This window comes from Lingula anatina, chromosome 1, assembly GCF_051362555.1.
Source record: "Lingula anatina isolate TDL-2025a chromosome 1, LinAna3.0, whole genome shotgun sequence".
Taxonomy (NCBI): domain Eukaryota; kingdom Metazoa; phylum Brachiopoda; class Lingulata; order Lingulida; family Lingulidae; genus Lingula; species Lingula anatina.
Genome location: NC_141767.1, coordinates 46,291,472 through 46,308,286, shown reverse-complemented (window position 1 = coordinate 46,308,286; position 16,815 = coordinate 46,291,472). Strand labels below are relative to the sequence as shown.

General features: G+C 36.9%; 1 protein-coding gene across 1 annotated transcript; it reads right to left on the bottom strand.

Moving 5' to 3' along the window:
- Positions 1-174: 174 nt before the first annotated feature.
- LOC106153236 (prostaglandin E2 receptor EP4 subtype-like) lies at positions 175-15,357 on the bottom strand. Its single transcript, XM_087002361.1, has 3 exons — positions 15,089-15,357; positions 6,373-7,455; positions 175-1,553 (listed from the first exon to the last, which is right to left on the bottom strand). Exons 2-3 carry the CDS (start codon positions 7,312-7,314, stop codon positions 708-710), a joined length of 1,788 nt encoding a protein of 595 aa, XP_086858487.1. The 5' UTR covers positions 7,315-7,455; positions 15,089-15,357; the 3' UTR covers positions 175-707.
- Between the last annotated feature and the right edge of the window lie 1,458 nt (positions 15,358-16,815).

Sequence of the window (16,815 nt, the reverse complement as noted above, 5' to 3'; positions counted from 1 at the left end):
GATTATCAAATTTTCTTGAAATTCATGTCGTTGTGCTTCTGTATGGGCAACCGGTTCGTCAATTATATTTATATAATGAAAATGACTTAGTCACAATATTTTTAATATTCCATAATGAGCGCTATGACGCATATAACTCTATTCCTACTGCGATTGACAACAACGATAGAAATATGAACTGGATTTATTTATTACATCTTCCAATAACAATATGAAGACCCTGAGAAGATGACTGTCAAATGCTCTTATAAGTGTTAATTAACCAAAATCCATTTATCAAAAACAATAAATAACAAACAATTGTTATGTCAATCTAAAACAATTATTTCGAAAATGTCTGTCTGATTCAACAACAAAAAATGTCGAATAACAACTAAAAGAGATTGAGAGGGAGGATAACATAGATAACTTGTTTGATATATAAATCCATCCAGTGCGATTTGCAACTTAATTGACATACAGTATATTTGATTTACATAACTATGATTTGACAAAGCATGATTGTGATAATTGACTGATGAAACTGATTCCACAGATAAGAAACTAAATTACAAAAAAAAAAAAAAAAACAAAAAAAAAAAAAAAAAGTGTCCTTATGATACAAATATACAACAAGTCAGTGAGTACAGTAGGTAATCGATCACAAATTGACGCACAATTTCTCGCAGAGAGAGAGAGAGAGAGAGAGAGAGAGAGAGAGGGGGGGCTTACAGTGCTGTGTACATGGACATGATATTTAAATGAGACACCTCTGATGGGAATAATTTTGGTTTTTTATCTGAATACGAAACAATATTTTTGCCTCCACTTAGACTGTCATCTGTGAAGCCTTTTGGTACATTTATCGGCCTCGAACGAGGACCATTCTCTTCTAAACTCACTAAAGATGAGGCTCGTCGCATTTTACAATTGTGTTCCTGTGACGATTTCTTAATGGTTTTATTACAGGAAATATCGCCTTTTATATCAGTGTTATTATCTGTCACTGTTTCTCTCTGTTTGGTCCAGTTCAAAATGTCGTTGTATTTTCTACGATATTTCTTTGGGGGATTGTCAACAGCGTTCAAGTTAAATGGATAGCTAAGAGGCTTAGGCATCTTGGCACAGGCAGGAGTTTTTGTAGGAATGTCATTGACTGAGCTTACTTCATGGACAGTTTCGTAAACGCAGGATAACCTGCAGTCTCCAGGGGAAGAAGCATAAAGAAGTCTTTTAAATGGTTTGACACAGGTATCTTTGGTTTTTGAAGTGTCCGAGGACGCATATCCACTCTCCTGACTTCCGCTTAATTTACGAGCGAATGGAGACTCGGTTAAGTTGGAGGAACACTTCATTATCCCTTGCCGCAAATGGGTCGGTGGCCGTCTTATGCGCCGTTTTCGTTTCAAATGAAGAAAAGTCAAGATGATGGAAATGCTTTTCCTGACACAGCGCCTGCGTAACAAAATGTATACCCATGGGTCGAGAATTTGATTCAAGCAAGCAAGACGGATTGCAACCACGTCTAAGTCGTAGTTCTTCGTTCTGACTGTGGAATTAGCAATTATTTGAATCTGAAACGACAGGATAAAAGGGATTATTAGTACGGTGCAAGTAACATGGAAATCTTTTAGTCTGTAATTGCAGAATTAGCATGGTGACTGGGCACATTCAAGGATGCATTTAATAAAATCAGATATTTATTTGGGGTTAATGGGCAGTTAAGTATATGTCGTCTTCTTCTGCATCCCTCGATACTGTCCTTCCCAAGAAAGTCATGTAGCGCTGTATGGTTTCATTTGCATGCATGGCTTAATCTGCTTGACATTTATGCCCCAGCACTTGCCAGACCTCTACCGTTACCCAACTGTCTGACGCAGTAGTTCTGTCGTCATGTGGTCACGCACTACAGTTAATCGACATGCATGTTTACTAAAATGATTTGATTGCCGCCCATGCTCCCGTTATCATAAGTAAACAACTTAATTAATAAAAGCTCTTCATGTTTTTGGTTGAAATTTGATGGTCTTTAATGATTACGAATGACTCAATTTAAAGAGCAATCACAAACTAATTGCCCCTAAGACCAGACGGAATTCATTGTAATGACTTTGTCAAAATGACATTAATGGTGGTGGACCATCGGCCATAAAGAGACATGGACAAAGACATGATAATGGACAGCAGGTTGAGTTAGTTTGCCATTCTTTCAAATAAATGAGCTAAATGTTAAGGTACTGTACATGTGATGATGAGCCCTGGATTGGAAAATTAAGCATCAGTTATGAAACCTACAGATTTGCAATTCTATCATTATTGCCACCCCTACTTACATTAAGTCGGTTGCTTTTTCTACTAAAATAAGCTTCTCGTTGCTTTTAAGATCATTTTCTAGTGTTCTAATAAAAAGCAGGCATTTTTTGCGTTGGAGAATAAGCAATCTCCAATAAAACAATATAACATTTGTAACTTTCTGCTTTGAGAGGGCTTCTGTAAATGTAAGCTTGTCGCTGCTTGTAGTTATAGTTACGTTTACACAAAGTTTGGATTTTGTACAACCTTTCTTTTGCACTCCAGATTCAGTTCAGTCTTCGAGAAAATAATTTAACAAATATTTCAGAGTCAAAATAACATGATTATCCCCACAACTCAAGCATGATACCTTATTTTGTGGGAGTTTTGATTGGAAAATGTCACGGTGAACTTTTGCAAAAGAAGAACTGTACCATCGGAAACTTCATGTCGTCAAATATAAAGATCGCAAGAATGCGGTCACGTTGGATAATTAATGTAGGTGATGCATCCCCCCACTTGTGAAAGAGATACATTCCACAGCGCCTTATCAATCTACACGAAATATCAGCGACCTTCAGAATAGAAATCTTCAGGGAAATATGTGGAGAAAAAAACTTCCTTGAATTGCAAAATAGAAATTTGGAGAGAAAGAGACACACCGAAGAGCAGGGGGCAGACGACGGGCAGACAGACACGTTCGTGGAAAGCCATACTGAGAGCAAAACAATGTCACAGCTAGAATATGTGAACTAAGACAAGTCTGCTTTTAGAATTCCAATCATAAAAATACTCAATTGGAAGACACTAGTGTAAATGCAATGCGCAATATGCAAATTAATCAAAATACAACGAACAAAGATGTTCATCGTTTCATGGTAAATGCATCCATCATACCAGACACAACATTTTACATCTTTGATACCACTTATGCATATTGATGTTAGTTTTAGACCTTCAATGTACATGTCCTTGGATATTAAGTTTCATACATGTAAGTGTCCTTGAATATTTGTCAGCTTAAGACTTTTGGTTTCGGGCCTTGTCTGCTAAATCTCAAATCTCTCAGGCGATCGTAGCAGCGGGTTCCACCTGCCGCGCTGGGTGCATGTAATAAGTACGACACGAAATGTTATTATTTTTGGGAGGAGAATACTTTCAACAGAATAGGTGATGAAGGTTGAAATGTATTAAAGGAGAAAACGGAAATGGCTAATAGCAAATTAATGGATATTTGCTTTGGCATTAACAGCTGAAAAGCAACAACTGGAACAAGAAACCGATCGTACCCCTTACCAATAAACAATGTGTTTTTTTAAAAACCCACTGGGCTGGTGAAAATGTACGTTAATGAAATCCTGTTTACCCCACACTGAATCACGAAAAGAGCTATCAATTCACCCTTAAAGCAATTTTTAAATGGAATCGCTGCAGTGAAGTTTTTTTTTCTTTGTTGCGGTTTTGCTTTCAAATGCCCTTGAGATTAGCTGGTATTTGGATTGCCTAGATTTCATCACATCACAACACTTCGTTCAGAGCAGAGAATGAAGTCGGAAGTTCTTTGCCAGACATTCAATTACTTCATAACCTACTGTTTCTCCCTCATGGCCAAGTTACAGAGAAATAGCCGTACTCCTGTTGTTATCTGCAATGTTTGCAGCCGTTGCATATTTTTGCAGGTGTCAAGGAACGTGTTCTAAAAGGGGTGGCAACAATTACGTAAGTCAAATCCCTTCAGTAATAAGGGGTCGATTATCTTGATAAGTAGTCTTAATTTCCCTGGGAGATAGCCACTGTCCCAGGGAAGGGACGTGTGGTTACCTGCAGTGACAATAATTGGAATAACACCAGGTGCAGACATGTGCTTCTATAAAACTGTTATTCAACAGTGACGTCTAAGAATGTTGAATCTTATAGGTGCCATGGGGGATTACCAACGTACTTGAAAGGGACGTGATGTTTCTTTATCTCTAAAATAAGTTAATTTTATGTATAATTTTATTATTTCATACAGAGATATGATATAAAATTATATTAATATAACATATAGTTTCATCCAAACAGATGCCGTGCTTCAATACGTCAATATGATTTTTAAAAAAAGGTGTATGAGACAACCTTGTGCCACTGGCACTGAATTACACAAACTTGAGAGTAAAACCAGGCAAATTGTTTCCATTCAAATCAGTGACCATTTCACGTTGTAGTTACATTGTACACTGACGTTTTCGCTTGTATGGCACATGTACCGAGTTTAATATCCCATTTGTACCACTTGACAGGTATTCTGTCTTCCCAAATACAGACTGAATATAAAATAATAGCCCTTTTCATCAGAAATGTATCTGATATATCTATAATGCTGCCAAAAGCTCAATAATACTTAGTTGAATACCAATATGAAGAAGAAAATGCCCCAATATTCAAATCCCAACGGGATCTGATGCTCTAGAACGAACACTCAATTGTTGGTAACTGCACCGAATTTGGCAGGAGGGGGCGGTCATTTAATTTTAGGTGGTGCCACATATCACAAGTGTTGGGTAATTTAGAATAAATAATAAGTTCCAATGATATATCTTTCACAAAGGCGAGAACAGGGCCATTTATTTGTAGTTTTTCATTAGGCTTGCTTTGCACTCTCTTCAAGATTTTCCAGGGAATTGTTACATATTTCAGCACGAGAAAATCGTACTCCTAGTTGCATACTGTATATATTGCTTTACAAGAACATTAAATGGATTTTCAGGATGAATTGTCCCTTTGCTACCGAAGGTCATTGTTTATGTCTTATGTTTCTTTAACTTAAGTTCCAATCGTTTAATCAGCCAAGGACAAAAATAGATGTAAATTTACTATAGACTACAGGCTTTGTTGAGATTTAGTAATTCCTATTAGAAATTGATTTTTTATGCCAATTAAGTGGGGAAAATACCGGGTAAGTTTAAAAACTATGAGGAATGAAGATATGCTGTTTCAGGAAGAACTGCGCATGCACGGAATGGTGAAAGTATCCCACTGAAAATATAATACTTCTCAAAGTTTGCAGCAGTGGCTAGAATAAGTGCGCCCGAACTAATAATAAAGTTACAACATGTATAATGTACATCCCACAAAAATTGTCCTTTTTGCAATGCCCCAGAGGAAAGAGTATCCATTACATTTTTAGTAGTTGTTATGACGAAAAAAAAAATTTCATAATTAATTACTAGAGACTTATCCAGAATAATGAAACTAAGAAAACAATTGGATTGTGTAAACGAAACTGAAAATGTGTATGGATAGTTAATAGAAAATAGCCGCTCAATTGCCATCGCGCATATGATCAACGGAGTCACATTTTTTACTAATTACCATTCACATAGTGGTGCGTTTGTTTACAATAAAGTTCTTCATTTGAAATAATAGATAGAAGTTGCGGAATTAAATAAAATCATTGAGAAAGAGAGAGAGAGAGAATTGTACGTATGTTGATCTATATTAATCAATGTCACCTTCTCTGCCAGATCCAATTAACCAAAATTGCAGTTACTGTAAATGCGGTTGTTTCTGTGTTGACAGTTTTGTATTATGCAAATGCTATCGGATATTAACTCAGCATCTGTTGATGAGAATATGATGCATTATTGGGTATTTGAGGAAATTGTATGTTTGTATTTATAGGTTTAGTTAAACGTTATATATAGGTTTAGAATATCATTTAATTAAACTACGAATAGACACCACAGGGATAGTTAGGAAGAGTCATCCCTTTTCAAAAGTAATTGGGTCTACCTTTCCAAAAAGCCCCATGGAAATATGTTTCATGCACTTAACGTTTTCCCAAATTACACTAATTTAAATATGGCAGATCAACTCGCCTCTGGATTCTTTTTTTTTTTTTTTTGGCTTATTTTTATTATTTTTTTTGCTTGACCATATTAACATTTTAGTATTTAATCCTCTTCCCTCAATTAAGTCCTTAAACTGGTTTCAACAGTGGCAAGATGTTCGACGTTGGTCAATCACCCCAGCTTTGGGCCGGAGTATTTACACAAGCAAACATTTTAATATGATGTTACTAATGAATATTTTCAAAATAAATACTATGCTCATACTTACAATCAGTGGGGACCAGCATACCACGTACACGAACATTATCCCGACTAGGAACCAGACCATTTGCAGCTCCACCTCTCTCTGTTTTTGAGCGACATCAGGGTTTTTTAAAATCGAAAACTGCCGTGTGCTTCCTACACTTGATCGACGATAGGTGCGCATCTTTAGCAATGTCACTATCACAGTAACGCTTGACACGACAAGGGTTAACATAGTCAGGACGTTGATAGACGCGTAGGTCAGCGCATAGGCTGTGTCTAGTGGTGTTTCTGCGTGCCAGTTCAGGAAACACCACATGTGTGGATATTGCAACTCGTACTTCCCAAACCCCATCAAAGGTAGGGATGCAACAAATAGCCCAACACCCCAACATGCTATTAACGAAAGTTTTGCCTTGGATTGTGTAAACGAAACTGAAAATGTGTATGGATAGTTAATAGAAAATAACCGTTCAATTGCCATTGCGCATATGATCAACGGAGTCACAATCCCAAACAATGCTCCAGCAAAGGCTCCAAATTTACAAATGTGCGGATGAGCACACAGCCATTTTGTTGGGTACATCACGTATGTAATGATAGTTATCGGGGCTGTAAGGAGAATTCCAAGCAGGTCTGTCCACACCAGTCCCTCCACTAGGACGTAAAATACAGATTTTCTCATTTCGGAATGATTAGAGCGCATTTTGTACAAAACTCCTAGCGCTAAGCTATTGCCCATGATGCCCACAATAAAACTAAGCATTATAGTCACCATCAGAGCCGAAAAGTCTGCTGGGTCCAATGGAGCACTGACGACCATTGTGCTGGAATTGGGGCCTGCACCAGGAGAAAATTCGAAGGTAAATGCAGTCGCACACACGTCCATGTTCATCACACCTTCATGACTATGTTGCTGCGACATGGCGACACGTGTCGGAACTCCTTGCTTTCCAGTGTTTGTCATAAGCCGTGAATTTATTACTCTGGCTTGCCCCCTGGTTGTCGTTCTATCTTAAGTACCAGCCTCCTCGGGGTTCACAAAGTAGCAACCACGTACTAAAATCACTTCCGAGTTCAAGACTTGTTGCGCATTTGGTCTGAGATTCTGAAATAACAATAGGACGCAGAGATGAACAACACGATGATCACACGTGCGGAAATAATCCGCCAATGAGGTTTGAGTAACTGATCCCACGTGCTTTTCTAGCTTATGCCGCAATAGATCATATGGTATCATATATATATCAGCTACCCATACTGCTAACATAATAAAACAAGTGAAATTATGCATCTAATGTTGAAAAACCATTTTGTAAGCAACTACCTGGAAGATAAGTGGGGATAACACCAAAGTCAACTTAATCATCCCTTATGAATACTTCAGTATAATTAAAATTGGCTAAAATATAACCCTTCGTTAAACAAATTGGCTAAAATATAACCCTTCTTTAAAGAAAAATATCGATTTTAGGTGCACTTTGCTATTTAACATGTGGGATTAAGTCATTCTTAATCCAAACACAACCGTCAGGTATGCAACATAATATTAAGAAACTTCATGGTATAATACCACTTCAAGGGATAAGTGTCCTTATTTTACTGACAAATCTACTTTATAGGATAAAATGCGACTTCATCTCCAAATGAGATATTGCCTGCAGCTTCATGGGATAATGGTGAGAAAGTCCCTATTGCAGGCCCTAGATAAAGATAATATTATATATTTATTTCTTTTAAAAAATCGTGTTTTGATTATATGTACAAACATGCATGACTGAAAGGATTTATTTATAAAGATAAGTGCTGTTGGGTGTGTGTGTCCTGAGCAATTATAAAATATTCAGGCATATGAAGGTATGGATCCAGGATTTCTGAAAGGGAGGATCATACAGAGATTGGGTTATTAGGTGAATAAATATAAGGATAAAAAAGAAGCCGTTAAGGTACATAATCGTATACTTCAATCGCCTTGATTAAGTCGCGTGTCACTCTGAAAAGATTAATTTCCATGATTAAAATAATTACTATTATATCTAAAACTGCAAGAATGGATTATACTATCATATGTTTGGACACAGATGTCCCATGAAGTGGTAAAAAGCGGGAAGTAGCCTGAGGGTTCTTATTTTTTAACCAATAAATCTATCATGAAGTAGTAATGCTTACCAGTATCCCATGAAGTTGTAATATAGTATGAAGTATCTTTACACACGTTCGTTATGTAATGGTGGGATGTCGGATATTGGGCAAATTGTACTGAAAATATTACTCACCGTTTCATGCGGTACAACCATAATACACTGATTAAAACGTAATAACTTCCATTTATCTTTGTCTCGATGTATCTTACAATTATGAACTCCAGCTGATGACAAACTATATTAAGTATAATGGCAAGAGTTTTTTTGCTGTTAGTCATAGAAGATGTTTATGCACAAAATATCTAGTAAATACATATTACATTTAATATATACATAGGACCAGAACACACTCAGGCTGCCACACGTTTCGAGTTACTTCTAGCCTTAGCTGTAAAAATAGTCTTAACAACCACTTTCGTTTCCTTCCGCCAAGTTGCAGAAGCCATGGGATCAATGACGAACGTGTGTCTATGTCTCTTTGTCTCTATATGAATACGAGGATAAAAGAAGAAACCATTCTCAAAAACTTTATAGAGCTTCCTTGCGTTTCCTTAACAACAACTGCCCACTCGTTAAATATGCACAAACCACAGTTAAATGAAAAGCTTTGTGACAAGTCAAATCGGCGGGTTCGTGTTCAATTTTTAGATGGGTGTCTTATGTTCAAAACAGAGTGGATGTTTTCCCCTTTGTAATTCTTTGTTTTTTTAGCTTCTGCAATTGAATCAACTATAGGTATAAGACTGTCCAGATAGACGTTGTTAGGGATCTTAATCAAATTGTGGTTTTATGAGGTACAGGAATATGTTTGGATAACAGTAATCGAGATCCAGCTATTTGGATGCTCTTTTACCTAGTTTCAACATACACTGTATGTGACTTTACATAAATTTAACCTGATGGGCACGTAAAGCTTTGCATAGACACATTGCACATACACATTGCACATACTTTCAACTTTGGTTGGCGACTATCAAGCAATTACTCGTATGGGAATTTGACAACTTTTGTGTTACTTTCGGAAGATGTGCAATGCCCGAATACCTTTTTAGCTTGCTACAGACTTTAAATTGTATCTTGAACCAATCTAATTCCCTCATCAATTTGATTTTAACCTTATGATCCTTAGAACCTGGATGCATAGTTAACATTAATTTGCAAGCTAAAGCGTTTGCATTATTTTTGGACGTCAAAAAGTCATGACCTATATCTAAACATACCATTGTCTAACTGGTTCTGACAGCAGTATATATCAATCATCTAAACTATATCGATTCAAAATTTGCGTATATGAAATCCAAATAATATGGATGCTAGGATATAAATGTACATGTATTGATTGACGGTGGGATTCACTTGAATTATACGTTTGTTATGTATAATGTGTGATTTAGTTTGTGAAGTGACATTAGAAATATATATAATAGAAACGTGTCTCATAGTGAATGATGATCATTTGGTCAGAGGGAGTTTTCATTTCTACAATTCATTAAAATTTGTAGCACGATTTCATACGTGTTGAAAAAAGTTTATTTTCCTCAATTACAGCATTTTTATGAAATTAAGAAATTATCAGCCCACCAAGTGGAGATCAAGTGGAAAAGTTTAACTATTTCTCAAATACACGTGACGTCATTTTTTATTTGAACTAATGCAACAATTGTGTCATGTTTATTTATTCATTTCTGAAACAAAATTTTGCATAAGTTTCATCGTTGACAATATCACGACCATAATCATTCAACAACCAGCGATATCAATATTTTATTGTATGCAAGAAGGTTCAGACATAGACTAGGGCTTGTGTGATGTGTGACGCGGCATTTTTCTAGGAAAGCATAGGAAAAAAGTAGAAATTACCTACATCTTAGAATGTCGCTCCAGGTAAGCACTGCTTTGTTCAAAATTAATGAGAAATGGTCGGAGTCATCTTGCAATACGCTGGAATCCTACCCCAGCTTAAAAGGCTTTCTTTATGCAACCATGTTCGATGACCCATACTTATGTTGGTCTCTATACACACAACGGTCGCTTTCATTATCTAAGTGGACCTAACGCACACTGGCCTTCAAAATTAAGATAATTGTGTGAAAGTCTGGTCTAATAACTAATGGAGTTTGTAACGGCATGCTCGTGTATAGTTTAAATAGCAGAGCTAAATCTTTATGGCTAAATAAGAAATAAGTTATCAGCATAATTCAAACTGTGAGAGATATTACACATAAGCATTTCCATAATCTATAAGCTGAACATCACTGTGGGAATGAAAAACTGTGCATTTATATATTATACACGTATTGCGTTGCGTCTATCAAAATATGTTCGCATTTGGATAAACCGTCACTACTAAATCCAATACGCCAGTTGGCCTGATAGGTTCGCCGGAGGGGAACTGCCACCGACAGTTTAGCCCCTTGTCAAATTACAGGTATACCCTACAACACAAACATCTGGATTGGCTGTGTGTTGTGTTGTTTGAAACAGCTGTGCTTTAAACAACTTGAAAAGGGGAAACTCTGCCATAGTCACTGACGCAGAACTACGCGAACAAAATTTGGCCCGTATTTCCAGAGATACGGTCAAACTGTTGATTACTTCGACATGGATAAAGCGTTAGAAGAATGACCAAGAAACTAAAGTTCACTTAACGACAGGGAGTTCGCCCAAGTAAAAGAATGTGTTCGGTTATGCAAGTACAACCGGAACCTTACAGTGGAACATTGGAATCATACAGTGTTTGTCGATAAGTCAAAACTCGAAGTGTACCCTAGTGATGGCCGTGAAAGAGAATGTTGTCTTGTTGGACAACGCTTGCTTTCACAGAATATCCAGGGCACTCGTTGCTGTGGGCAGCAATGCTGCCTAATGCGGAACTATATAATGTCAACGGCAACGGCACTTGGTAAGGACTCCTCCAGAGCACGCCCCGCCTACAACGCCACAGTACAATCCTACTCACTTCCTTTCCGGAGAGGAATTCCATCCACCAACATTGAATTCATGGAAAAACCATGTTAGAGCCATGTAAAAGCTATTAAAAATAGAAAGCTGTATAAAAGACAAATCGACAAAGGCAGATGAAATAAGAAATCCAGCACCAATTGGCAGGAGGTGACCCAGGCTTTGACCCAAGAGTGTAGCAAATTCCAGAACATATTGGTGGCACTTGATGGACATGAGTACAACATACCCCTATGCGTTTCAGACCTTTTCCTTGTCCGTTACACCTATAATTGTCGATGGTTGTATACACATGTTATCAAATAAATGTGTGTCCAATTTGGAAATGTATTGTGATATCATATGAAAAGTCATAAGATGTTTTGTAAAAGTAGACCAATGTGATGCGTCTGTGTTTGTTGTTTCTTTTCTAATGCTGCCAAGTGGTGCAGCGTTTAATAAAAGTTGTCAATTTATCTCAGAATTAAAGATAATCAGAGCTTTTGAAGGCGTGACTCCCCTTTATACATACTCGCCAATAAATACCCGTTTCATTGCCCGCCTGTAACTATAAGACTAACTGTTATGGCAATTAAGTTTCTTTAAATGAAAAATTGATTCCATCGTTATTCCTTCAAGACTGCGTAGAGATAAATATGTACCAGCATGGCATTTATAACCAGGCATTGTTTCGACATTAATTCTAAGTGAATGAAAATAAGGAAAGGAAAGTTTGGCGTAGTCAAACGATATTTTATGGCGACAACAATCTCCAGAGCTTATTTACGCACATGCGCATTCTGCACATGCGCAATTCTACCTAGAGGGGTGGTCCCAATTGAGGCACATGTTGCTACTTATACCAGGGGACGACACTGCCTGACCCATTTTGCGCTCATTCTGTTGTCGCGCACGATACGTTGAAGCTACAAGTTATCTCCGACTTTCAACTTAAACCTTCAGTTCAAAAAATTTCATCGGTGGGTGAAATTTTTTGAACTGAAGGTTTAAGTTGAAAGTCGGAGATAACTTGTAGCTTCAACGTATCGTGCGCGACAACAGAATGAGCGCAAAATGGGTCAGGCAGTGTCGTCCCCTGGTATAAGTAGCAACATGTGCCTCAATTGGGACCACCCCTCTAGGTAGAATTGCGCATGTGCAGAATGCGCATGTGCGTAAATAAGCTCTGGAGATTGTTGTCGCCATAAAATATCGTTTGACTACGCCAAACTTTCCTTTATGTCTCCTCCATCCCAGTGCATCACAAACTTGCATATTCCCGTTCATAGCAAAAGAGAATGCAACAAAGACTATCGGGTGTTCGTGATTTGGCCAAACAAGGCCGCTTTTATTAAATAAACTCACTATCCTAATAATTTTAACAATAATAACAATGTGGCAAATTGTTGCCTGCATTAAATGTTATGGCCTTAGGGATAAAGATTAAATATGAAATATTAACTAAGACTCATCATCCTAAAAATAATGATGTTATTGTTAAAATTATTAGGATAGTGAGTTTATTTAATAAAAGCGGCCTTGTTTGGCCAAATCACGAACACCCGATAGTCTTTGTTGCATTCTCTTTTGCTATGAACGGGAATATGCAAGTTTGTGATGCACTGGGATGGAGGAGACATAAATACCTATTATCGAAAGGCAATTCGTTGCATTATCGAAATTAACCTTCATGACCGCTTAAAATCCTTCACTCAAGGCACCCAGTGTCTAAAGGAAGAACGCAATAAGCTAACATATTAACGATTCCTGGAAGCAATGAAATTAGATTGATTGCCTGTTAGGATTGTCAACTATCAACTCAATTATGCAATCTTACAAAACCAGTAGCATAATACTATGACTTTTTACATAGACTTAAAAGAGTTATTGTTTGCATGCATTCAGTTCACAAGGGAGTTTAATAATAACAGCGATTGTAAGAAAAAGCAATTTAAAAGAACTCTGGTGGATTATTAATTGTGAATTGCAGAACTGCCCTGGTTAGTTGTTGTCTTTTTACAGATACAAACTCTTTGACAGCATACAGAGTATAAAGCGCATGCATAACAGAGCGTGCTGGGATACGAGATTGACTGACAAAACCCAGATATTGGACACGAAAGCATAATACCCTTACATTTCATTTTATGTACAGCTCTGTGCATGCGACTTTGTTCGTAATTACTATATTTGGTACGTTATTCACTTATGACATCTGATACTTTGTATCCATGTTACTGTAAGTGTTGATTTAATGATTGGCTTTTATTGTGCCGAAACTATACACTTAGTATTAAGGGATAGAAGCATTTTTATAAACATTTGATATGATGAATACCGTAATGAATTTGCGACAGATAACAACATACAACTGTTTCCAAGACCCATTGTGAAATATAACCTAGTAAAATGCCTGTGTACAATCATTTGATAATTTATTGTAGCTGTTTAAAAGGATTTCTGCAAGACGTGTAATGACAGATTGAACGCTGCCATTTCATCAATTTAGGATTGTACAAAAAGTAAATACATTACCTATCACAATGCATTATATTTGTTATGACAGTACAAATGACATGCATGTTATTTAATGCCCTAAAGACGTAAAAAGCACTTTATTATACAATAAATTCCCATTGAGCAGAGCTGCCCTTACACTATTTCTGATTAGAGCTGTTTACCTGTATGTAGGTTTCCTTAATGACGATCATTGAATATCTACGTGTACGTATAGGGACTCGCATCCCCTGGACTTTTCATTCAGACTATGTTCCCAACTGTATTAATTTGCTGGGTGATAAACTGAATAATCAAAATCCCTACTAGTCTTTACATGTTATATATGCACCAACCATGTTTACAGATCCAACAAAAACAACGTTTGTAAACGATTAAATACAACATATACGCCATTTAAAACGGAAGGGTATAAGGGTTACAACTGATTGATTAATTTTTAATGACCACTGAAGTGGGTCAAGTTTGAGTGGTCACCAGGTGTAAACTTGATACCCATAATACTCAGGTTTGCTAGTGACCCTTTCATGCTTCCGTAATTTGACCTTTCCTTTTACAAAACATTCACCATTTACAAATGTCATCTGAGCAGGAAATGTCTGATTTGTTAAAAATGTGATTTGTGACAACATTGGCACTCTCTTATAGGTGAGCAGTGCACGGAACCCCACATTACGTACTCACTTGTATACACAAGTAAGGAATGACAGCTTCAGAGTATTTCCTATAATTCATTATTAGCCTAAGTGCTTGTAAAACGAAACAATAATGCTACCTAGTTAAATGACAAGAAAGCATACCTTTACCTAAACTTTTAATATCCGGTTACGCATTGTTAAAAACAAAAACTGTAAATGCTGAGGGTTCGTATGTCGTGACAAATACAGGGGACTATGCTACATGTAAGTCAATACGAATTGTTGCGGTTTTTTTAGATCTGTTACTGGAAAATAATTACAATGCCTTAATGGCAAGGTTCCTCTCACATTTTTCATACCAGGTTCATCCATACGTCAGAAAATATTCAGATTGGTGATGATGCTATTTTAAATACTAACGCAAGCTTGCTCGTGTAGAATTTTGCGTTATCTAAATGTTTTGGCAGACCTAGCATTCTTGAATAATTTCTTAGGCACCCACCTTTTTCTTCTCATTCGTTTCCTGTACAACCACGGCATGTACTCTAGAATCTATTGAACACCGCATCAATGGTTAATCCAAGCTCGGTGTGATGCTACGGCACATTACTTTTGAATCTGACTGCTTGCGATAAAGCTTAGCGTCCTTATTTGAGTTATATATTCTTGGAACGAAGATACGTTCTATTGGATTTGATTAAGGATCTGCCTACAAGAGTGAGTCATAAGCACAGTTAAGTACCTGTGTATAGGCGCCTCTTATACCTTTTTCCATGAAACTGCATGTCTTTGGCTTTTAACTTTAAGAGTGGCTGAAAGGACGACGAATAGGAGCTATTAAGATATAGTTACTGAATGTTGGCTCTCTTTCAGATGTTAAGGAGGCTTTTAGCGGATATCTCATATGGTAGTTTGTTTCAAAATTAATTCCCCGTGGTCATGATTCTTTAAGACTTGCTGATGCCGTATTATATTCAATGCAGGCTACATACTGATTTTTTGCGTTTGAAGCAATGCAAATGGTCAGGACCAAAATAAGATTTGAATATTTACAAGGAAAGCAGAACAAAATGAAAAACGGCAAACCATACACCGTCTCATAATCATGACAGAACTTCCAAATTATGATATGGCCAAAACAGCGAATAAAGGCGAGCGTGTTAAAAGCATTCGTCTCAGCTCATAAGAGCACTTTGTATAGTTCTGCACTCCCTAACGTTACAAACCAGTAACATTTATTTGAATTCTCAGAGGAGCGACTCTTTGTACTGGCGGTAAAGATATTCGCAACGGGACGTGAGAGGAAGAGTAAACAATGTAATTGTGCACTGAACACAATATTAAAATCGCATCAACTTACAGCTCGAACGGGTTACTTTGACAAAATAGTGGTAATGGAAAACCCATTGCAACTAGTTTACTTTAAAGGGATAACAACTATTCATTTTGGCCAAAAAATTTTCCCACACTTACCAATGGTTAATGAATCTATTCCAACATTCAAAGCTAGTCCCTGCTTTTTTCTTTTTTCTTTTTTTTCTTTTTTCTTCGTTTTAGCGCTTTAATCTGTTAAGAGATATCAAGTGTTTCAAGGGACATAAAAATCTCTTAAGAGATTATTACAGAGGGTAGAAATCTATGGAGGTCACGTGGTCAGATTCCAGAATGATTGCGATAATCGCCGATTTGGTGGTATAAATAGAATTTATTATACTTGTATGCCTTGTTTACAATGTATTTATTGTGAAATATGGATCTCATACGAAGAGTTGTTAACCTAATAGACTACTAACAAAGAGTATCTGTGGAAATTAATGAAGCTTTCTTTCAGTTACTTTGCTCCACTTTTAATTCTAATGTGTCCATTATTGAGAACCATCATGACCTGCTAATTTAAGGTCGATTTGACCTTTTTATGCCCCTTGAAACACTTGAAAACGGATACACATGAGTGAAAATGTCGATTGTAAATTTCGTCACCGTTATGATAATTAAGATATACATGTATTTACCATTATCGTAGATCATATAATAAATCCTACATTGTCCGGATATCAATCCACGTTCAATGACTTGTAAGATTCATTTCGAATAAACACCAGTCAAGACCCTTAGACCGATATGCTTAAAACAGGAAATCGCGGAGAGCAAGAAAACATCTGCTTGCTACCAGTACGTGTGTGCGTCCCTTTAAATGCTGAGCTAGGTTTTACTTGACTGATTGGGTAT

What these genes read in the sequence shown, in the direction of transcription:
- LOC106153236 (XM_087002361.1), bottom strand. Translation starts at nt 7,314, where the DNA reads ATGACAAACACTGGAAAGCAAGGAGTTCCGACACGTGTCGCCATGTCG. An exon ending in TATGCTGGTCCCCACTGATT is followed by an intron (nt 1,554 to 6,372) that starts GTAAGTATGAGC and finishes CTGTCGTTTCAG; the next exon opens with ATTCAAATAATTGCTAATTC.